The 20,261-nt window shown below is 40.0% G+C and overlaps 2 protein-coding genes across 7 annotated transcripts in view; both read right to left on the bottom strand.

Moving 5' to 3' along the window:
• The window catches only part of LOC131953133 (cytosolic carboxypeptidase 1), a 102,207-nt gene extending 84,581 nt beyond the window's left edge, over positions 1-17,626 (bottom strand). For 2 of the 6 annotated variants that reach the window (XM_059316168.1, XM_059316214.1), the window contains exons 1-5: positions 17,524-17,626; positions 11,150-11,231; positions 10,916-11,046; positions 2,431-2,498; positions 1,036-1,102 (exon numbers count right to left, since the gene is read on the bottom strand). In XM_059316168.1, coding sequence (XP_059172151.1) covers positions 1,036-1,102; positions 2,431-2,498; positions 10,916-11,046; positions 11,150-11,193 — 310 coding nt within the window. In that variant the 5' untranslated portion in view covers positions 11,194-11,231; positions 17,524-17,626. Of the gene's footprint in view, positions 1-1,035; positions 1,103-2,430; positions 2,499-10,915; positions 11,047-11,149; positions 11,232-15,138; positions 15,232-17,523 lie in introns of all 6 variants that reach the window. The other 4 variants (XM_059316176.1, XM_059316186.1, XM_059316205.1 and 1 more) reach the window with 4 other exon arrangements.
• LOC131953125 (paraneoplastic antigen Ma6E-like) lies at positions 12,576-13,328 on the bottom strand. Its single transcript, XM_059316156.1, has one exon. The coding sequence runs from the start codon at positions 13,326-13,328 to the stop codon at positions 12,576-12,578; it is 753 nt and encodes a 250-aa protein (XP_059172139.1).
• Positions 17,627-20,261: the final 2,635 nt, after the last annotated feature.

Genomic DNA, 20,261 nt, shown 5'->3' with positions numbered 1-20,261 from the left:
GACATCAGGGAACATGCACATACAGTACTATACTCAATCATGTCACATTTTGTACACACAATTCTTTCATGACTAAAATATCAGATCAAAATTAAAGTTTAACTAATGTTTTTAGGATATGCTACATTTCAAAATACAAATGTCCTAATGTAAGTGTAATCAAGGTTAACAAATGTCCTAATGTAAGTGTAATCAAGATTAACAAATGTCCTAATGTTAGTGTAATCAAGGTTAACCAATGTCCTAATGTTAGTGTAATCAAGGTTAACAAATGTCCTATTGTAAGTGTAATCAAGGTTAACAAATGTCCTATTGTAAGTGTATTCAAGATTAACAAATGTCCTAATGTAAGTGTAATCAAGATTAACAAATGTCCTAATGTAAGTGTAATCAAGATTAACAAATGTCCTAATGTTAGTGTAATCAAGGTTAACCAATGTCCTAATGTTAGTGTAATCAAGGTTAACCAATGTCCTATTGTAAGTGTAATCAAGGTTAACAAATGTCCTATTGTAAATGTAATCAAGGTTAACAAATGTCCTTTTGTAAGTGTATTCAAGATTAACAAATGTCCTATTGTAAGTGTAATCTAGATTAACAAATTTCCTATTGTAAGTGTAATCAAGGTTAACAAATGTCCTAATGTAAGTGTAATCAAGGTTAACAAATGTCCTAATGTAAGTATAATCAAGGTTAGCAAATGTCCTAATGTAAGTGTAATCAAGGTTAACAAATGTCCTAATGTTAGTGTAATCAAGGTTAACCAATGTCCTAATGTAAGTGTAATAAAGGTTAACAAATGTCCTAATGTAAGTGTAATCAAGGTTAACAAATGTCCTAATGTAAGTGTAATCAAGATTAACAAATGTCCTAATGTAAGTGTATTCAAGATTAACAAATGTCCTATTGTAAGTGTAATCAAGGTTAACAAATGTCCTAATGTTAGTGTAATCAAGGTTAACTAATGTCCTATTGTAAGTGTAATCAAGGTTAACAAATGTCCTAAAGTAAGTGTAACCAACATAAAAAACGTACGCTGTTTACCAGCAATATCTATGAAGATGCTGACCATGTTAGACAGGGTCTGTTCACATGTTACAGCCTGAAAGTAAAAAACACGATGTTTACACATACCTAAACACTGTGTTAACCTAAACACATACCTAAACAATGTGTTAACCTTAACACATACCTAAACACTGTGTTAACCTTAACACATACCTAAACACTGTGTTAACCTTAACACATACCTAAACACTGTGTTAACCTTAACACATACCTAAACACTGTGTTAACCTTAACACATACCTAAACACTGTGTTAACCTTAATACATACCTAAACACTGTGTTAACCTTAACACATACCTAAACACTGTGTTAACCTTAACACATACCTAAACACTGTGTTAACCTAAACACATACCTAAACAATGTGTTAACCTTAAAACATACCTAAACACTGTGTTAACCTAAACACATACCTAAACACTGTGTTAACCTTAACACATACCTAAATACTGTGTTAACCTTAACACATACCTAAACACTTTGTTAACCTTAACATATACCTAAACACTGTGTTAACCTTAACACATACCTAAACACTGTGTTAACCTTAACACATACCTAAACACTGTGTTAACCTTAACACATACCTAAACACTGTGTTAACCTTAACACATACCTAAACACTGTGTTAACCTTAATACATACCTAAACACTGTGTTAACCTAAACACATACCTAAACACTGTGTTAACCTTAACACATACCTAATACACTATCCATTGTGTTAATATCAAAAGTGGTTACAATTCATTCCCCGTTATAGAAATCTAAACATGCACAGATCATATTCCCCACACAAATCTAAACATGCACAGATCATATTCCCCACACAAATCTAAACATGCACAGATCATATTCCCCACACAAATCTAAACATGCACAGATCATATTCCCCACACATCAGTATCCTGAGCTCACCCATGAGCACTGTGATGCCTAAGTTTCTTTAATACAATATGGACACAATGGGCTACTCAATAGCCAACTACATTTTATCAAGCATATCCACTGGCACCCCAGTAGGCTGCCATTTTGCGCCCCAGTAGGGGCCACTACATACAATCCCAATGGGCCACTACATACAATCCCAATGGGCCACTACATACAATTCCAAATGGGTCACTACATACAATTCCAAATGGGTCACTACATACAATTCCAAATGGGTCACTACATACAATTCCAATGGGCCACTACATACAATCCCAATGGGCCACTACATACAATTCCAATGGGCCACTACATACAATCCCAATGGGCCACTACATACAATGTTCTAGGTTAACATAAATAGAATGTTCTAAGTTAACACAATTATAATGTTCTAGATCAACACAATTTGAATGTTCTAAGTATGCCTACCTGTAAAACAGAAATCAATGTATCCACTGCTACAACATTCTTTACAAAAGCATCTTTACTAGGTTTGTCTGTAAATAGAGAAATTATACTTTACTCTTGTAGATTGTTCTTGGATGGACAAAGTTAAGGGAACTAAATCCTTTATCATTTAACATGTGGCCATGTAATACTAAATGGGGTAACCTTGGGCTGAGAGTTTGGTAGACCACACATCCTCTCCCCAACCCTAATCCTGGTGGGGTAACCTTGGGCTGAGAGTTTGGTAGACCACACATCCTCTCCCCAACCCTAATCCTGGTGGGGTAACCTTGGGCTGAGAGTTTGGTAGACCACACATCAGCATCCTCTCCCCAACCCTAACCCTGGTGGGGTAACCTTGGGCTGAGAGTTTGGTAGACCACACATCAGCATCCTCTCCCCAACCCTAACCCTGGTGGGGTAACCTTGGGCTGAGAGTTTGGTAGACCACACATCCTCTCCCCAACCCTAACCCTGGTGGGGTAACCTTGGGCTGAGAGTTTGGTAGACCACACATCAGCTCCCCAACCCTAACCCTTTAGCATTTAACATGTGGCCATGTAATACTAAATTGTGTTGAAGGATATCCCATACAATATTACCATTAAGAACAAAGCAGAACATGCATATACACATACAATACAATGACACATGAACATGCATATACACATACAATACAATGACACATGAACATGCATATACACATACAATACAATGGCACATGAACATGCATATACACATACAATACAATGGCACATAAACATGCATATACACATACAATGACACGTGAACATGCATATACACATACAATACAATGACACGTGAACATGCATATACACATACAATACAATGACACATGAACATGCATATACACATACAATACAATGGCACATAAACATGCATATACACATACAATGACACGTGAACATGCATATACACATACAATACAATAACACATGAACATGCATATACACATACAATACAATGACACATGAACATGCATATACACATACAATACAATGACACATGAACATGCATATACACATACAATACAATGACACATGAACATGCATATACACATACAATACAATGACACATGAACATGCATATACACATACAATACAATGACACATGAACATGCATATACACATACAATACAATGACACGTGAACATGCATATACACATACAATACAATGACACATGAACATGCATATACACATACAATACAATGACACGTGAACATGCATATACACATACAATACAATGACACGTGAACATGCATATACACATACAATACAATGACACGTGAACATGCATATACACATACAATAAAAATGACACGTGAACATGCATATACACATACAATACAATGACACGTGAACATGCATATACACATACAATACACTGACACATGAATATGTCTATACACATACAATACAATGACACATGAACATGCATATACACATACAATACAATGACACATGAACATGCATATACACATACAATACAATGACATGTGAACATCCAGGTCGGCACACTAATGGCAGCTGTTTGCCAGGAGACGCCGCTGACGCTCATTGAGGAATAACTTGTCTAGCAGAGAAGGTGGCAGAGATTCCAGCCTGGGAACAACGGCCATCTGGAGGAGCCTGCTAACATCTGGAGGAGCCTGCTAACCCTCGGGGAGTGGATACTGATGTGTGGTCTACCAAACTCTCAGCCCAAGGTTACCCCACCAGGATTAGGGTTGGGGAGAGGATGTTGATGTGTGGTCTACCAAACTCTCAGCCCAAGGTTACCCCACCAGGATAAGGGTTGGGGAGAGGATGTGTGGTCTACCAAACTCTCAGCCCAAGGTTACCCCACCAGGATAAGGGTTGGGGAGAGGATGTGTGGTCTACCAAACTCTCAGCCCAAGGTTACCCCACCAGGGTTAGGGTTGGGGAGAGGATGTTGATGTGTGGTCTACCAAACTCTCAGCCCAAGGTTACCCCACCAGGGTTAGGGTTGGGGAGAGGATGTTGATGTGTGGTCTACCAAACTCTCAGCCCAAGGTTACCCCACCAGGGTTAGGGTTGGGGAGAGGATGTTGATGTGTGGTCTACCAAACTCTCAGCCCAAGGTTACCCCACCAGGGTTAGGGTTGGGGAGAGGATGTTGATGTGTGGTCTACCAAACTCTCAGCCCAAGGTTACCCCACCAGGGTTAGGGTTGGGGAGCTGATGTGTGGTCTACCAAACTCTCAGCCCAAGGTTACCCCACCAGGATTAGTGTTGGGGAGAGGATGTGTGGTCTACCAAACTCTCAGCCCAAGGTTACCCCACCAGGGTTAGTGTTGGGGAGCTGATGTGTGGTCTACCAAACTCTCAGCCCAAGGTTACCCCACCAGGGTTAGTGTTGGGGAGAGGATGTGTGGTCTACCAAACTCTCAGCCCAAGGTTACCCCACCAGGGTTAGGGTTGGGGAGCTGATGTGTGGTCTACCAAACTCTCAGCCCAAGGTTACCCCACCAGGATAAGGGTTGGGGAGAGGATGTGTGGTCTACCAAACTCTCAGCCCAAGGTTACCCCACCAGGATTAGGGTTGGGGAGAGGATGTTGATGTGTGGTCTACCAAACTCTCAGCCCAAGGTTACCCCACCAGGATTAGGGTTGGGGAGAGGATGTTGATGTGTGGTCTACCAAACTCTCAGCCCAAGGTTACCCCACCAGGATAAGGGTTGGGGAGAGGATGTGTGGTCTACCAAACTCTCAGCCCAAGGTTACCCCACCAGGGTTAGTGTTGGGGAGAGGATGTGTGGTCTACCAAACTCTCAGCCCAAGGTTACCCCACCAGGGTTAGGGTTGGGGAGCTGATGTGTGGTCTACCAAACTCTCAGCCCAAGGTTACCCCACCAGGATTAGGGTTGGGGAGCTGATGTGTGGTCTACCAAACTCTCAGCCCAAGGTTACCCCACCAGGGTTAGTGTTGGGGAGAGGATGCTGATGTGTGGTCTACCAAACTCTCAGCCCAAGGTTACCCCATTTAGTATTACATGGCCACATGTTAAATGCTAAAGGGTTAGGGTTGGGGAGAGGATGTGTGGTCTACCAAACTCTCAGCCCAAGGTTACCCCACCAGGGTTAGGGTTGGGGAGAGGATGTGTGGTCTACCAAACTCTCAGCCCAAGGTTACCCCACCAGGGTTAGGGTTGGGGAGAGGATGTGTGGTCTACCAAACTCTCAGCCCAAGGTTACCCCACCAGGGTTAGGGTTGGGGAGAGGATGCTGATGTGTGGTCTACCAAACTCTCAGCCCAAGGTTACCCCACCAAGAACAGCACAGTGTCGAGCAGCCACAGCCCCAGTTATCTCGCCTAGCGACAGGGGGTACGGCTGTCGGGTGTTCCGCCGTGGGGGAGGGTTGCAGTCAGAGGGTGCGTATGAGGAGGGTAGACAGCTGCACCATGAATGTCAGTCTCAGCACGAGCAGGATTGTCGACAGACATGACACAAGCAGAGGTCGGAGAGGTCATCAGAGAAAAGGCCGACGATGTGGCGGACGTCACTGTGTAGGGCAGAGAATTGTCATGTGTGGACGCCACTGTGTAGGGCAGAGAATTGTCATGTGTGGACGCCACTGTGTAGGGCAGAGAATTGTCATGTGTGGACGCCACTGTGTAGGGCAGAGAATTGTCATGTGTGGACGCCACTGTGTAGGGCAGAGAATTGACTAGAGTCATGTGTGGACGCCACTGTGTAGGGCAGAGAATTGTCATGTGTGGACGCCACTGTGTAGGGCAGAGAATTGACTAGAGTCATGTGTGGATGCCACTGTGTAGGGCAGAGAATTGTCATGTGTGGACGCCACTGTGTAGGGCAGAGAATTGTCATGTGTGGACGCCACTGTGTAGGGCAGAGAATTGACTAGAGTCATGTGTGGACGCCACTGTGTAGGGCAGAGAATTGACTAGAGTCATGTGTGGACGCCACTGTGTAGGGCAGAGAATTGACTAGAGTCATGTGTGGACGCCACTGTGTAGGGCAGAGAATTGACTAGAGTCATGTGTGGACGCCACTGTGTAGGGCAGAGAATTGACTAGAGTCATGTGTGGATGCCACTGTGTAGGGCAGAGAATTGTCATGTGTGGACGCCACTGTGTAGGGCAGAGAATTGTCATGTGTGGACGCCACTGTGTAGGGCAGAGAATTGACTAGAGTCATGTGTGGACGCCACTGTGTAGGGCAGAGAATTGACTAGAGTCATGTGTGGACGCCACTGTGTAGGGCAGAGAATTGACTAGAGTCATGTGTGGACGCCACTGTGTAGGGCAGAGAATTGACTAGAGTCATGTGTGGACGCCACTGTGTAGGGCAGAGAATTGTCATGTGTGGACGCCACTGTGTAGGGCAGAGAATTGACTAGAGTCATGTGTGGATGCCACTGTGTAGGGCAGAGAATTGTCATGTGTGGACGCCACTGTGTAGGGCAGAGAATTGTCATGTGTGGACGCCACTGTGTAGGGCAGAGAATTGTCATGTGTGGACGCCACTGTGTAGGGCAGAGAATTGTCATGTGTGGACGCCACTGTGTAGGGCAGAGAATTGACTAGAGTCATGTGTGGACGCCACTGTGTAGGGCAGAGAATTGACTAGAGTCATGTGTGGACGCCACTGTGTAGGGCAGAGAATTGTCATGTGTGGACGCCACTGTGTAGGGCAGAGAATTGACTAGAGTCATGTGTGGACGCCACTGTGTAGGGCAGAGAATTGTCATGTGTGGACGCCACTGTGTAGGGCAGAGAATTGTCATGTGTGGACGCCACTGTGTAGGGCAGAGAATTGACTAGAGTCATGTGTGGACGCCACTGTGTAGGGCAGAGAATTGACTAGAGTCATGTGTGGACGCCACTGTGTAGGGCAGAGAATTGTCATGTGTGGACGCCACTGTGTAGGGCAGAGAATTGACTAGAGTCATGTGTGGACGCCACTGTGTAGGGCAGAGAATTGTCATGTGTGGACGCCACTGTGTAGGGCAGAGAATTGTCATGTGTGGACGCCACTGTGTAGGGCAGAGAATTGTCATGTGTGGACGCCACTGTGTAGGGCAGAGAATTGACTAGAGTCATGTGTGGACGCCACTGTGTAGGGCAGAGAATTGACTAGAGTCATGTGTGGACGCCACTGTGTAGGGCAGAGAATTGACTAGAGTCATGTGTGGACGCCACTGTGTAAGGCAGAGAATTGACTAGAGTCATGTGTGGACGCCACTGTGTAGGGCAGAGAATTGACTAGAGTCGAGTGTGGAAGCCACTGTGTAGGGCAGAGAATTGACTAGAGTCATGTGTGTACGCCATTGTGTAGGGCAGAGAATTGACTAGAGTCATGTGTGGACGCCACTGTGTAGGGCAGAGAATTGACTAGAGTCATGTGTGAACGCCACTGTGTAGGGCAGAGAATTGACTAGAGTCATGTGTGGACGCCACTGTGTAGGGCAGAGAATTGTCATGTGTGGACGCCACTGTGTAGGGCAGAGAATTGTCATGTGTGGACGCCACTGTGTAGGGCAGAGAATTGACTAGAGTCATGTGTGGACGCCACTGTGTAGGGCAGAGAATTGTCATGTGTGGACGCCACTGTGTAGGGCAGAGAATTGACTAGAGTCATGTGTGGACGCCACTGTGTAGGGCAGAGAATTGTCATGTGTGGACGCCACTGTGTAGGGCAGAGAATTGTCATGTGTGGACGCCACTGTGTAGGGCAGAGAATTGTCATGTGTGGACGCCACTGTGTAGGGCAGAGAATTGACTAGAGTCATGTGTGGACGCCACTGTGTAGGGCAGAGAATTGACTAGAGTCATGTGTGGACGCCACTGTGTAGGGCAGAGAATTGACTAGAGTCATGTGTGGACGCCACTGTGTAGGGCAGAGAATTGTCATGTGTGGATGCCACTGTGTAGGGCAGAGAATTGACTAGAGTCATGTGTGGACGCCACTGTGTAGGGCAGAGAATTGACTAGAGTCATGTGTGGACGCCACTGTGTAGGGCAGAGAATTGACTAGAGTCATGTGTGGACGCCACTGTGTAGGGCAGAGAATTGTCATGTGTGGACGCCACTGTGTAGGGCAGAGAATTGTCATGTGTGGACGCCACTGTGTAGGGCAGAGAATTGTCATGTGTGGACGCCACTGTGTAGGGCAGAGAATTGACTAGAGTCATGTGTGGACGCCACTGTGTAGGGCAGAGAATTGTCATGTGTGGATGCCACTGTGTAGGGCAGAGAATTGACTAGAGTCATGTGTGGACGCCACTGTGTAGGGCAGAGAATTGTCATGTGTGGACGCCACTGTGTAGGGCAGAGAATTGACTAGAGTCATGTGTGGACGCCACTGTGTAGGGCAGAGAATTGACTAGAGTCATGTGTGGACGCCACTGTGTAGGGCAGAGAATTGACTAGAGTCATGTGTGGACGCCACTGTGTAGGGCAGAGAATTGACTAGAGTCATGTGTGGACGCCACTGTGTAAGGCAGAGAATTGACTAGAGTCATGTGTGGACGCCACTGTGTAGGGCAGAGAATTGACTAGAGTCATGTGTGGACGCCACTGTGTAGGGCAGAGAATTGACTAGAGTCATGTGTGGACGCCACTGTGTAGGGCAGAGAATTGTCATGTGTGGACGCCACTGTGTAGGGCAGAGAATTGACTAGAGTCATGTGTGGACGCCATTGTGTAGGGCAGAGAATTGTCATGTGTGGACGCCACTGTGTAGGGCAGAGAATTGTCATGTGTGGACGCCACTGTGTAGGGCAGAGAATTGTCATGTGTGGACGCCACTGTGTAGGGCAGAGAATTGTCGTGTTCTGAACCTACTGATGCAGAGGGTGAACGTCTTAAAGATAGGTCAAATGAAACAGACGGAGAAGGTGGTGAACTAAAAGTCAAGGTGGTCCCAGCCTAACTTCGGACGGAGGTGACTCCCTTTTCACCAGAGGTGGTCGCCTGGCAAGTGCAGTAACAGGTGGTTGTCAGGCCAGCCCCACATCTGGACATGTGACCACATATACACATACAACACAATAACATGTGACCACATATACACATACAACACAATAACATGTGAACACATATACACATACAACACAATAACATGTGAACACATATACACATACAATACAATAACATGTGAACACATATACACAATAACATGTGAACACATATACACAATAACATGTGAACACATATACACAATAACATGTGACCACATATACATATACAACACAATAACATGTGAACACATATACACAATAACATGTGACCACATATACACATAAAATACAATAACATGTGAACACATATACACATACAACACAATAACATGTGAACACATATACACATACAACACAATAACATGTGAACACATATACACATATAACATGTGAACACATATACACATACAACACAATAACATGTGAACACATATACACATACAACACAATAACATGTGACCACATATACACATACAACACAATAACATGTGACCACATATACACATACAACACAATAACATGTGAACACATATACACATACAACACAATAACATGTGAACACATATACACATACAACGCAATAACATGTGAACACATATACACATACAACACAATAACATGTGAACACATATACACATATAACAGTGAACACATATACACATACAACACAATAACATGTGAACACATATACACATATAACATGTGAACACATATCCCCATACAACACAATAACATGTGAACACATATACACATATAAAATGTGAACACATATACACATACAACACAATAACATGTAAACACATATACACATACAACACAATAACATGTGAACACATATACACATATAACATGTGAACACATATACACATACAACACAATAACATGTGAACACATATACACATATAACATGTGAACACATATTATACACATACAACACAATAACATGTAAACACATATACACATACAACACAATAACATGTGAACACATATACACATATAACATGTGAACACATACACATACAACACAATAACATGTGAACACATATACACATATAACATGTGAACACATATACACATACAACACAATAACATGTGAACACATATACACATATAACATGTGAACACATATACACATACAACACAATAACATGTGAACACATATACACATATAACATGTGAACACATATACACATACAACACAATAACATGTGAACACATATACACATATAACATGTGAACACATATACACATACAACACAATAACATGTGAACACATATACACATATAACATGTGAACACATATACACATACAACACAATAACATGTGAACACATATACACATATAACATGTGAACACATATACACATACAACACAATAACATGTGAACACATATACACCTAAAATACGATGAGGTGAAGATATAAATTACAGATGTCATACCTAGCTGCTGAAGACACTGCAACAACTTGAGGCTGGCAAAACGTATCTGATGGACATCTTCAAGACCAACTTTCCTTTGGTTTTTATTCATTATCTTGGCAATGTGCTGGACCCAGTAGTTTAGTCTGCTTCTGAAGGATTTGATCATTATCTTAGCACTATGAATTCTTTTTGCATATGAACACCTTTGAAGATGTATTACCAATCTAGCAGATAAAAAATGTGTTGGATTACCTGTCTACCAATCTGTCAGCTTCAGATGATGTTGAGCAACTCATTGTAGATACTGGTTCTATCAAAAGCACCAATTTTAGTTCTGTAAAAATGATAATTGTCCTTTTTATCTAATGTAAATTCAATACAATAGAATTCCTGCATAAAGTTAGGAGTCCAAATACAGCCATATTTTTTATAAAAAAACTGAGCTCTAATATTGGGGAGGGCGGGATTTTACTCATAAAAGCACTAAAATGCAAAGATGTGGAGTGTTCTATCAATGCATAAGCTAGAAAGCCTTTTAATATTTGGCTTTTTATTTGGATATTCTGTTTACAATTTTTTTTATAATTAGATGAAAGAGAAAAATAAAATAACATCCAATTTCTGTAAGAAGGCCTAAGTTGGTTTACATACAGGTCAATACACTAAGCTATTTTTTTACAATTGACTCAAATTTGGTGCAAGTCATCAGTAGCTTTAAGATGAGGAGGTTCGGACTTTGTAACCACACAATCCTAATATATAGAAGCCCATGTGCGCATTTCTCTCTCTCTGTCTCTCTCTCTCTGTCCGCAAAATATTTTCACAGGGTATCAGATCAGTGGAGAACTTGATACGGACTTTTGTTGAAAATAATATGGTAGATGTTTTAAATGTATAAACAACATTTTATTTAAAGAAGAAAATAAAAAATAAAAGCATATTCAAATGTAAAAAAACAGTTTTAATTATGCAACTGGAAAAATGTTTATAGTTGTGACAAGAACGGCGAAATCGATGACATCACATGTCATATGTTTGAACTACGGAAAGTACACAAAACCAATGGCGTCATCTTCCAATTTTAGAATACGAAGAAATGAACTATTTCATTAAAATTTGATTCAGATCTATAGATTTACATATCGAGACGTAATTTATGAAATTTATACAATTTCCACGGCCAAAACTAATAAGAATTACTTTAAAAAACAACATAAATATCATTGAAAAGTCAGTTTTTAAAACAGAATCATTTAAGTCTTTTTATCAATGTGTGCATTTAATATGGTGTTGTGTTGACTAATTATGTATATAATTTGGTTATATTTTTTCTAATAGGTATTAGTAGCATATAATGCCATATTTAAATGTGTCGGACTTTTAGCTATTTAGTTATTTCTTTGCTCTGTCACTAATATCGTTACGCACATTGCATTTTGACCAATAACTTTTTTATAAAATATTCTTCTAAAAAATGTATAACATTAAAAATATATAGACCTATAATTCACGTGTAATGGGTACCGACGGCTAGTTAGGTATAAACCTAGTTAGGTATAAACCAAGTTAGGTATAAACCTAGTAAGTTATAAACCTAGTTAGGTATAAACCTAGTTAGGTATAAACCAAGTTAGGTATAAACCTAGTAAGTTATAAACCTAGTTAGGTATAAAATTAGTTAACTAACTGCCATCCCACTCTCACCTCTAACTACCATCCCACTCTCACCCCTAACTGCCATCCCACTCTCACCTCTAACTGCCATCCCACTCTCACCTCTAACTACCATCCCACTCTCACCCCTAACTGCCATCCCACTCTCACCTCTAACTGCCATCCCACTCTCACCTCTAACTGCCATCCCACTCTCACCTCTAACTACCATCCCACTCTCACCTCTAACTACCATCCCGCTCTCACCTCTAACTGCCATTCCACTCTCACCTCTAACTGCCATTCCACTCTCACCTCTAACTGCCATCCCACTCTCACCTCTAACTGCCATCCCACTCTCACCTCTAACTGCCATCCCACTCTCACCTCTAACTGCCATCCCACTCTCACCTCTAACTGCCATCCCACTCTCACCTCTAACTGCCATCCCACTCTCACTAACTGCCATCCCACTCTCACCCCTAACTGCCATCCCACTCTCACCTCTAACTGCCATTCCACTCTCACCTCTAACTGCCATCCCACTCTCACCTCTAACTGCCATCCCACTCTCACCTCTAACTGCCATCCCACTCTCACCTCTAACTGCCATCCCACTCTCACTAACTGCCATCCCACTCTCACCTCTAACTACCATCCCGCTCTCACCTCTAACTGCCATCCCGCTCTCACCTCTAACTGCCATCCCGCTCTCACCTCTAACTGCCATCCCACTCTCACCTCTAACTGCCATCCCACTCTCACCTCTAACTGCCATCCTCATTCATGGCTCCACATCTCCTTCCTCCAGCTTACAAAAACCCAGCTGTCACTTGACCAGTAGCTTCCCTTGTTACCCTCCTTCACTCCGTACAACAACATACATGACAACACACGCTGTCACATAGTATAGATCTAGATCTGGGATTTTACTTCTAGTCTAAATGGTATGTAGTATAGATCTGGATTCTAGTAATAGTAAACTTAACCGCTTTACAAAACTTTACTTCAATTCAAGAATCTAGAGTAGATCTAGACTTGATCTAGATTCTAGATCTAATCTAGAATCTATCAAACGATTTTTTTTTTTAATCTGGTCTAAAGAGTACTAACAGTGTGTCTGTCAGTAACAGTAAGACCAGTTTAAATACAGCGGGAGTGATCTCCCCTAAACTTTCTTGAATAACCTTATTTAACACTCCGGGATGTCAACTCGGGATATAGACATGATTTTTTATTTTTAAACACTTAATCATTTAAATATAGAATAGAATCTTGTTAAAAAAAAGGAAATGCGCACCAAATGAACAGCCAATTATGTGTGTATAATAATGCTGAACATAAGTACTTTGTAAAGAAAAACTTAATTAATTTTCAAAATGCTAATTTTGCTTTATTATGTAGCAGAACAAACCCCCGGGGTGGCCTCAACCAGTGGGCGCGTTTGTTGCATTGAGTTAAATATAAACTCAAAACAATAATATATTTAATAGGTCAGGCCACATACCACACACATTTTCTTTAAAGATAATTAAATTAACTAGGCCTAATTAATTAAGTAATAAGATTACACATTTCCTTTATAATTTATTTTTAAAGATACCACCCGCTCCCTTTCTTTAATCGAACGTTACACATTTGACCCCAACCACGTTAGTTTTTTTAGCGCAATTTCCATACTGACAATTGCGATTATTAGTTCGTTATTTCTGGATGGATGGATGGATGGATGGATGGATGGGTGTCCGCAGCTTTAAGTCGTATCTCCTCCTCAACGAAGCAATATCGAGGACTAGTTCCAAAGCAAATATGTTAAGCAAGTTCCGAGGATCATTGTGGGCCAAAAAATTCCCGGAATTCCTTCCTGGATTTCCCGGAAAAGCCAAAAAACCTCGAAAAAATGCAGTTTTTGGCCCATATCTCGGCAACCAGACCACTTAGCGACTTGAAACATTTACCAATCGATTCCTGCCATAATTTAGAACAATATTGCCGAAGAAAGTTTTCAAAATATCCTTTCGTTCGGTCACAAAAAATTAATTAAGGAAATTGCGCATAAAAAGTTCACTAGACTTTTTATTAACTTGTTTTAAAATGTGGTGAAGAAAAGGGGAGTGCTGTATACTCATTGAAATTGAGCCAAAAATAATTCACTGAGGTATTGACCTTAAATGACGTTGCTGCATGCTGGTATACTTTTTTCCTTAGAAAAGTCAAAGTAGTATGATATTAAGGTCGCGCTGTGTCTTGTCACGATGTAGACTTAATGAGTAATGTAGACTTATCTCGCGCAGATAAGAAAGTGTGAGCGGGCAAGAAGCGGACGACAATGCTTAGAATTTTGAATATCTAGATATAGATTTTACCGATATAGTCTAAAATAATATTCTCTTTATGAACTCATGCTGACCCGTCTATAGAGACAGGTTTTTTTTTCTCCCGCTGACAAGAAAACGAGAGATTTTTTTAAAAAAAAACACACAAAAAACGTTTGTGATATATCAGCTTCTTTAGTTTGTAACTAAAAAAAAACCAAAAAGAAAAAACACGAAACACATTTTTTTCACAAACTGTGTATCGCTGTTTACCCGTGATTCCGCAGGTATGTCTTGCATTTTCTTCTCGCAGTTTACCACCTCGCCATTTCACTTTACACAATTTCCCAACACCCTAACCTATCACTAGTTAGAATATAATATTATAGGCCTATAATTGTTAGTTTACTTAGACTTAGAGTAAGACTTAAACTAGCTAGAGTCTAAATCTAGATTTCTAACTACTACTGATGAGTGATCTAGAATTCTAGATCTAGAATATTAACTAGATTTCTAGTAGAGGCCTAATAAAAAAAATTAAAATAGGGGCCCATCTATCTAGATCTACTATTAGAGCTAGTAACTATCTAGTTACTAGTTAGTATCTTAGTAAGTATCTAGTATCTAACTAAATCTAAGGTAATCTATCGATTTTACGTAACTTAAACTAAACTAAACTAAAACGATAGATTCTTAAACCTTAAGGTTACCGGTAATCTATCGTTTTGGGTACGTAAAATCGCCAGCGGCTAGTAATGTACAAAAAAGTTACCTCATTGTCAAGGCTTTAATAGAAGTATATTTTGATATATTAGTGTCAAATATTATAGATCAGGGGTCTCCAAACTACGGCCCGCGGGCCGGATGCGGCCCGCGAGGTCTTCTCATCCGGCCCGCGGAGATCTTTTTGTTCACGGAAAAAAATGTTTATTAGAAGTGGCTGAGGTACTTTGCTCAGAAAATTCAAAACAATTTGAAAATCTAGCTTTGGTTATAAATACCTTTGCCCACTGTGTTGCAAACGTTGATGAAAACATTGTGACTCAAATGGAGTCGATGGACAGCTGTTCCTTGTTTTTGGAACTTTCAGCAGTGCAAGGTCTTAATGGCTGAAGCAACAGCTGAGTTCCTCACATCATTTGCATGCAAGATCATCAAAGACCTCCAGCTGCAGTTTCAGTAACGGTTTTCTGACTAGGATTCAAAGGCAGAAGAAGTGAGACTGCTTCAAAACCAATTTGAAGCAAATGTAACCAGTTGCCCACATGAACTGCAGAGGAGGTCATTGAATTGCAAGCAAATGACCTCCTTAGAGACAAGTTAAAAAAATGGCGGGTGGGTTTTTGTGTTTGCCCGAGGAGAACAAACTTGGACCTTGAGTGTGTTGTCAGCCGGACAGTGTTTCTTTCAGACTTTTTCTCCTGGAAGTAGGGGGGTTGCATTTAAAATGTGTTTATATTTCTATATAAATTCTATTTCTTTGGGGGGGGGGGCACAGTGGACACCGCCACCCCAAAGGATGCATTGAAGAAACTCTACTCTGGCCCGCGAACTGAAATTTGATAGTTAATGCGGCCCTCGGGCTGAAAAGTTTGGAGACCCCTGTTATAGATAAATGAATAATAAACCTAAATCAATAGCTAAATATATCAATATAGGCAAGAAATTAACTTTAAACAGCAGTGTTTGCGAGCAGGATTTCCTATGTAAACAGCAGCCATTTGTAAAATAGAGTTGCCTCCCCCTGAATCCCGCGCTATAAGTTAACAAAGAAAGAACTTAAAAGATGGCTGCTACAGTAAATGTCAGTAAATGAGCATGGTTGCATCTGTTGGAAACATCGCTAGTCTTCATTTATTATTGAAAAGTTTTAATTCAATTGTTTGAAAACAGGTACATAGTACATTAAAGTACATACTAGTAGTACATAGGGGCCTAAATTAAACAAAGAAACATTTTTGTATTTAAAAAAAAAAAAAAATCCTCCTCAAAATGTGAAATAATTTTTAAAATTTAAGGAGTCACCTGGTTTTTACATTACAAGTCGCGGGCGATTTTACGTACCCAAAACGATAGATTACCAGATTTTACATCATCATCATTACCGTATCATACATCATAAATGATCATACGGCGTATCTCTTACTATTTTAATTTAATTTTGGCCGATTCTAGTCGGAATAAGATACGCATGCGACACGCATGCGCAATGGAGAGAAACTACGACTTAACGGCGATGTTTTCGATGGTACTGCGCATGCGTGTGTTTACAACCGCAGAACCCTAATACCAACCCTAATCCTATCCTTAACCCTATCCCTAATCCTATCCCTAATCCTAACCCTAACTCTAGCCCTAATCCTATCCCTAACCCTAGCCCTAATCCTATCCCTAACCCTATCCCTAATCCTACCCCTAACCCTCATTCTAGCCCTAACCCTAGCCATAGGTCACTGCGCATGCGCAGAACTATCTTTTGCCGAAAAATCTTATTCCGAGTAGACACTTCGTTTAATTTTACTATTTTATCTATTTTTTATTCTAGATCTAGATCTAGGCCCTAAGCCCTAAACCTAATAATCATTCATATTATTTTTATATCTGAAAATCGTAAGACTTTATTTTGATTAAATAAATAAAATGAAGGTTGTGGCCTACATGATGGTTTGATATTGTAATTGTTACGCGGTTGCTACATAAATCAAACTCCTCCATTTTGAAAACGGTGACCCCGTACACAAAAAGTGTAAAATGAACATATGCTTGATATCTAGATCTAGATCTAGTCAAAATTTGCTAGATCTAGATCTAGGCCTAGGCTAGATCTAGAGTCTATGTGTTTTTTGACGTTTCATTGAAAACGATTTGGGGGAGTTTTTAGTTACTTATTTCAGTTAATTAACCTAGTCTTCATTATCGAAATGTGAAAATAACCCACCTAGGTTATAGCCTATATATATAGGGGAGCGGTATTTATTTCCAACATTGTTGATTGTGCTTCGGGTGGACTGGTGGGGAGAGGTCTACATGTTTAGTTTAAGGCAAATGATATGCTATAACTATAATAATATTTAATAATTTAGTGTGATCTTTTTTTCGGGATATAGAATCTAGATTCTACTTTTTAAAATTTAAAGCCTCGCAATTTAGGGCTGAACAACTACCTCTAGATGATCTATGTTTAATGTATAGGAAAATGAGTTTTCTTTAAAAATTCATAAAAACGTTTTAATAGCAATCTTTTATGTAATGATGCTCTAAAAAGTAGAAAATAAATTATACACTACTATTTAAATTACTATAAAGAAAAGCGTGGGTCACTTTTTTTAGTACCTATTGGATACCTTTCCTAATATTTGAGAAGAGACCCACGCTTTTCTTTATATTTATAGTAATTTAAATAGTAGTCTATAATTTATTTTCTACTTTTTAGTGCATTAGTACATAAAAGCTTGTTATTAAAACGATTTTTTTATGAATTTCTTTTTCAGTACTTTACATGTTTTATTTTCAATAGTGTTACATGACTAAAAATCATTGCGCGTCTATTGAACGTTATGACGCAGCTATTGAAACTGATGGCGCAGCTATTGAACGTGATGACGCGTGTGGTGTGGTTGGATAGACATGCCTACTAATTCGTTCCAATATTTAATTAATTCATAAAAAATAAATTAGGCATCCAATTAAGTCAAATTTTGTTTCAGATTGCATTGTCTTCGTGTCTTGACCCACGTGCCAACTGTGCATCGTATCGGTCAAGTAGAACTGTCCGAATTTTCTCTCCGGCGTTTCGATCTAGACAGACAGACAGACAGACAGAGGAAGTGAGTTAAATAAAAGCTTGTAAGAAAAAAAATTCATTAAAAAAAATGTCATAAAAAAACGTTTTAATAACAAGCTTTTATGTAACAATGCACTAAAAAGTAGAAAATAAATTATAGACTACTATTTAAATAACTAGAAAGAAAAGCGTGGGTCACTATAGTATCTACTAGGCATGCTGCCCAGCTTCGCTTAGGCTTTCGAAAACATTGAGAATTTGAATGCTTAATTAATTCGCCCATATAAGGCGCTGGTCAGTCGAGGTCAGTTTTGACCCCCTCATCGTAGACTTTTTGGCCAACCGGCCCCCGTGTTCTGTCGCCCCAAGGCAAGATCCTGCCAAATTTGAAGCGCCTGCGGCGCCGGGAAGTGCCCTATCGGGCACCCGACAACTTAGCTTTATAGATCATCTAGATCTAGATCTAGAATCTCTAGATCTAGATGATCTAGAATATCTAGATCGAGATCAATATCTAGATCTAGAATCTCTAGATCTAGAATCCAAATAGATAAAATATTTTTTTTTAAGTTTAGGCCGAGAAAATCGTATTGTATACATAACATAGCGTACATAGCTCTAAATCATATTTGAATGAAATAGTTAATTTCTTTTTATTCTAAACTCGGAAGATGACGTCATCAGTTTCGTGCTCTTTTTTTAGTGTAAACAATAAGCGACGTTATTGTTAAATGCGTTCTTGTCTCAAGTTTATACACTTTTCCGGTTGCATAAATAATACTGTTTCTCTACATTCGAATACGCATTTATTTTTTATTTTTCTTCTTTAAATAATTTTGTGGTTATACATTTAAAACATCTAACATATTTTTTTCAATAAAAGTTTGTAAAAAGTTCTTCATATATCGCTGCCGATTCTGACGTGATGTCCGGCGAAAATATTTTGCGGTCAGAGAGAAGTGCGCACATGGGGAATTATATATTAGGATTGGATACCTACACTAATGTTTAGGAAGACACACACGCTTTTCTTTCTAGTTATTTAAATAGTAGTCTATAATTTATTTTCTACTTTTTAGTGAATTGTTACATAAAAGCTTGTTATTAAAACGTTTTTTAATGAAATTTTGTGTCAGTACTTTACATGTTTTATTACAAGCTTTTATTTAACTCACTTCCTCGTCAGTCGTCAGTCTGTCTAGATAGAAACGCAGGAGTGAAAATTCGGACAGTTCTACTTGACCGATACGATTCACAGTTGGCACGTGGGTCAAGACATGAAGACAATGCAATCTGAAACAAAATTTGACTTAATTGGATGCCTAATTAATTTTTTATGAATTAATTAAATATTGGAACGAATTAGTAGGCATGTCTATCCAACCACACCACACGCGTCATCACGTTCTATTTAAATTTATTTTCGCTCCTGCGTTTCGATCTAGACTGACGACAGACAGAGGAAGTGAGTTAAATAAAAGCTTGTAAAAAGGATTTTTTTTCAACATTTGAATAGGGGTGATCTATCTATGACTTCCACAAAAATTTCGGATTTTAGACTCCCTTATAGAGAAAGTATTGTAATCGTAAGGGGAAAAAATCGAGGTTTTGC

This window comes from Physella acuta, unplaced genomic scaffold (assembly GCF_028476545.2).
Source record: "Physella acuta isolate Inbredline_101_S28 unplaced genomic scaffold, ASM2847654v3 ptg000075l, whole genome shotgun sequence".
Taxonomy (NCBI): Eukaryota; Metazoa; Mollusca; class Gastropoda; family Physidae; genus Physella; species Physella acuta.
Note: the sequence above shows the minus strand (reverse complement) of the source record. Positions and strands in the feature narration are given on the sequence as shown.

Bases quoted from the DNA above. Each gene is read 5' to 3' on its own strand.
- LOC131953125 (XM_059316156.1), bottom strand. From the start codon at position 13,328: ATGGCAGTTAGAGGTGAGAGTGGGATGGCAGTTAGAGGTGAGAGTGGG.